The following is a 3,907-nucleotide window of genomic DNA, read 5'->3' on the forward strand; positions in this document are numbered from 1 at the left end:
CAAGTGTAACTTTAATCCATCCTATTTTATCCTTTTCTATCTTAACAAAAATTTTTGGACCTAAAAAGTGGCAGAAGTGGATCAAAAATAATATTTGAAGCCTAATTTTTAGAATTCCATCCCAATGACAAAAGACTGTACTTTTGATTTAAAAGTCAATTAGTATAATGTCTTAGTGTTGGTCAGTCCTCTCCAAGTTGGTCTCTCCTCTATGTTTTCTCCATAACCTCAATGATTAATTTTTTTTGAATTTCTGAAAATTGATATATAATGCATTCTCTGGTCATTAATTGTATGTGTTTCAACAAGAAAATTCTGCCATCTAATACTAGTTAGTATATATATATACACATTAAGGAATAAAATACAGTATTTTACAATTCAACTAGAAAGTGGTACACTTTCTAGTATCAAGCAATACCCCAAAATGGGTATTTAGGTTATAATGGTGTATATTTATATGCCCCATTTCAATATCTCAATACTTTATTCAAGTATATTTCACAATAAAAATGGTGTATATTTATATGCCCCATTTCAATATCTCAATACTTTATTCAAGTATATTTCACAATAAAAATTTGATTTTGTGTAATTTTCTTTATACTGGGTGATTCATGAAAACTTTCTGATTTGAAAGCTCAATAAAGAAAAAACTAGTGTAGATATCTTTACAATATAAATTTTATTGGAAAAGACATTACTTGAATTTTTACAACACTTTGTTTTAAAAATGATATTGGACGATTGATGGCCCCAAGATCAATGCATTGAGTTAGTCAATTTTTGATGTTCCATTCAACTCGCTGAAGCATATTGATAGGTATTTTGGCAATGGCTTGGTATATGCTGTTCTTTAAATGAGGTAGGGTGCTTTGACAGTCATTGTTAACAATTGATTCCAAATAACCCCAATGAAAATATTTCACATAGCCAAATCAGGGGATTGGACCAGGCATAGACGGTCACCTCTCAAGGAGATGAGGTGCTCGGCAATATGTTGTCTCTGAAGATGTTGAGCAATGCAGAAACACCTCTATAACTCTCTACCTTTTCATGTGTGGCTCTCTTGCATTCACACTTCCACTTGCCCTAAATGTGTTCACACATGTACCTAACAATCTAATTTCCAATCTGGAACCCAACCTGAAGGACGAATACAAAACTCAGTATGGAATGCTCATTGAGTACAGATAACAGACCAGCCATTAGAAAAATACACTTAAACAGCAAATGCAAACTGCTCACTTGTCCAATGCTAGTGGCAACTGGCTAGAAGGGACACAAAACTTCATGACCTTGCCTTCACATTCAATACTCCCAGCCCTTTTCCTATAACATCTTGGCTGCTTGGTGTAAAATACACAGCAGGAAGTTTCCAGGAATCACCCTGTATTTTACTGGTAGCTAGGATGGGATAGGGTCAAAGAAAAGTAATTACAAATCTCACTTTATAAGAACATGAAAGAGGTGAAATTTGTCACAATGTCCTCAGTAAGTTAGGTAGACAAGCAATCAGAGTATATCTGAAAATGGTAAAAAAATCACACCACAATAAATTTTTCCTAATTTCACAAGTCAGAATAATGCATGCAAGATAATCTTCACCTCAAGTCATCTTCTGACGAAGAATCTGAATCTGAAGAGTCATGCTTGCCATGACGGCTGTCAGCTCCCTTGCTTGTCTGCACAAGGGGATTGGCTGTTGACCTCTTCTTAGGCCGCTTCACTACTTGAGTTGAGTCATCACTGCTGCTGCTCTCACTGTCTACAGATAGAATAAATTCATACAAAGCTAAGCAAATGAAATTTAATATAGTTGGAAAAATTCATGCTTGTCACATAGTTGCACATGAAAAGCTTCCATATGCTGTGTTGACTATAAAAAATAATTTGATGAACAAAAGTTTACTGATCTATACCTTAAAATTAGGCTCAACATTTTCAAACTGTACATTTTTACATAAACCTAATTCAATAATGAGCACCAGTTTCCCAAAGCCGATACTTGAGATTTAAATGATGCAATAAAATTCTAGCACATGCATCAACTTTAACCCAAAGCTACATCTATTCTAACCAGTTCAATCACCCATTCATGATATCACAATCAATACTTACAGCCTTTCCTAGGGCATCTCATGCCTCCAGCAGCAGCTGAACCTCCTCTGGATCGCTTTTTAAAAATGAATGGCACTTTAGACTCGGACATCTTTGAAGTAAAAGTTACAATAATGGTGGACTGGAACAATCTCTTTAAATTGTGTGAATCAGTCAATTAAGAAGAGTATTGAAAATTTCTGTTATGAGAAAGAATGCTAAGTAATATGGACAAGACCGAGCAGTTTCAAGATAAATTTTGTTGAGTTTAAAAAATTAAATTGAAGAGCAACTGGGATCTGGGAAATGTTTCCAAGTAGGGAAGAATTTTTTGCATAACACATAGAAAAAGTAGATATGATAGGATTTATGAGATATTTTCAAAATTAAATATGATTATGAATAAATTATTGTCAAAAACTTGCTAGTAAAAAATTTACTTGAAACATTAAAAATATTATCACTATACGGTAGTGCATGGTGGCGCAGAGAAACTTACATATTTGAAATGTATATATATTAACTAAAGTATTGAATATATAGAAATGAATTTTGTAATAGCATGATCAAGAACAGGTAAATTTTTCAATCTGTGTTTCAAAAATATAATGCAAATGAAGTCTGTTATTGTAAATACATTGTTTCAGTTGTGTCCGGAAATTGGTGTCCATTCTTCCAGCATCTCAATAAGAATGTTGGTGACAGCTTCACAAATGTTATTCTTGAGGTGGTCCAGGTTGTTATTTTTAGGTCTGTCATGTTACACAATAGACTTCAGATGTCCCCACAAGAAATAATCACAAGGCGCATGATCAGAGGACCTGGATGGCCAGTGAAGATTGCCCCTCAAAGAGATAAGGTGCTCAGGAAAGGCTTTGCTCAAGAAAACCATGGATACTCTAATGTATGCATTTGCACATCTTGCAAGAACCAAACATTGTCCAAGCCCAGCTCATTCAGTTTTTGGCAGGAAGAAATCCTATTAAATCACCACATAACACTGCAATTGACGTTACACTGTTGTCTTATTTTCTTCAATGAACCAGGGACAGATTATTCAAACTCAGGATATTGCACATCAAACAGTCAAACCTTGCCTGATTGTTGGGAGTGCAGAGGTCAAAGGTTAAGTTCTCCTGGGTTTTCAGTGCTGAATACCACATCTGCTCATTTCTAATACCACCCTTGTTCATAGCCCCAGAAAGCTAGAAGTGAGCCTCATTGCTGAAGAACACAAGCATGTCATCCAGCAACATGTCATCTGGCAAGTCAAGAAGGGCCTTGAAATTACTTAGCAGAATTTAAGATTTTCAAGTAGAACTGTCAGAAATTTAAAAGTTTATTTGACTGTGAATTTTGAGTTATTTTTCTTCATACCTGTTGATTGGTAACCAGTATAGGCTGAAAAATATGAGATGATGACTCATGGTGACTAGATGGTGAATAGGCCAATTATTTTGGATGCCATTTGGCTGTCTGTATTTAAAGCCAAACCTTTTTTATTCAATACGGTATTTTGATTTGAGTGATAGCTGTTAGTTTTTGTTATGGTTTTCAAGTTTAAATGTACGTTTGCTCTCAGGCTCATGGACTTTAATTGAATACTTTGATATATATTACTACCATAGTAAGAAGAGATTTATCCTTCACATTTATTGATATTACCTTCTTTGGAGTCCGCCTTTCCTTCTACTTCCATATTTTTCCCTATACCTCTCAAAATTATGAACATCTGGTTGCAACAAATTTTCAGATGGGATTAAAAGAATGCAATTAATTCAAGTGACAATGTGAAATACAAATTTAG

At 34.5% G+C, this 3,907-nt stretch overlaps 1 protein-coding gene across 1 annotated transcript; it reads right to left on the reverse strand.

Moving 5' to 3' along the window:
* Positions 1-1,437: 1,437 nt before the first annotated feature.
* LOC108676658 (E3 ubiquitin-protein ligase RNF113A-like) lies at positions 1,438-2,413 on the reverse strand. The gene is made up of 2 exons (XM_018164775.2): positions 2,122-2,413; positions 1,438-1,768 (listed from the first exon to the last, which is right to left on the reverse strand). The coding sequence occupies exons 1-2, from the start codon at positions 2,210-2,212 to the stop codon at positions 1,605-1,607; spliced, it is 255 nt and encodes an 84-aa protein (XP_018020264.1). The 5' UTR covers positions 2,213-2,413; the 3' UTR covers positions 1,438-1,604.
* Between the last annotated feature and the right edge of the window lie 1,494 nt (positions 2,414-3,907).

This window comes from Hyalella azteca, unplaced genomic scaffold, assembly GCF_000764305.2.
Source record: "Hyalella azteca isolate HAZT.00-mixed unplaced genomic scaffold, Hazt_2.0.2 contig9808, whole genome shotgun sequence".
Lineage (NCBI taxonomy): Eukaryota > Metazoa > Arthropoda > Malacostraca > Amphipoda > Hyalellidae > Hyalella > Hyalella azteca.

Coding starts and splice junctions, on each gene's coding strand:
- LOC108676658 (XM_018164775.2), bottom strand. CDS start 2,212: ATGTCCGAGTCTAAAGTGCCATTCATTTTTAAAAAGCGATCCAGAGGA. Junction 1,769..2,121: donor GAGATGCCCTAGGAAAGGCT/GTAAGTATTGAT, acceptor TTCTATCTGTAG/ACAGTGAGAGCAGCAGCAGT.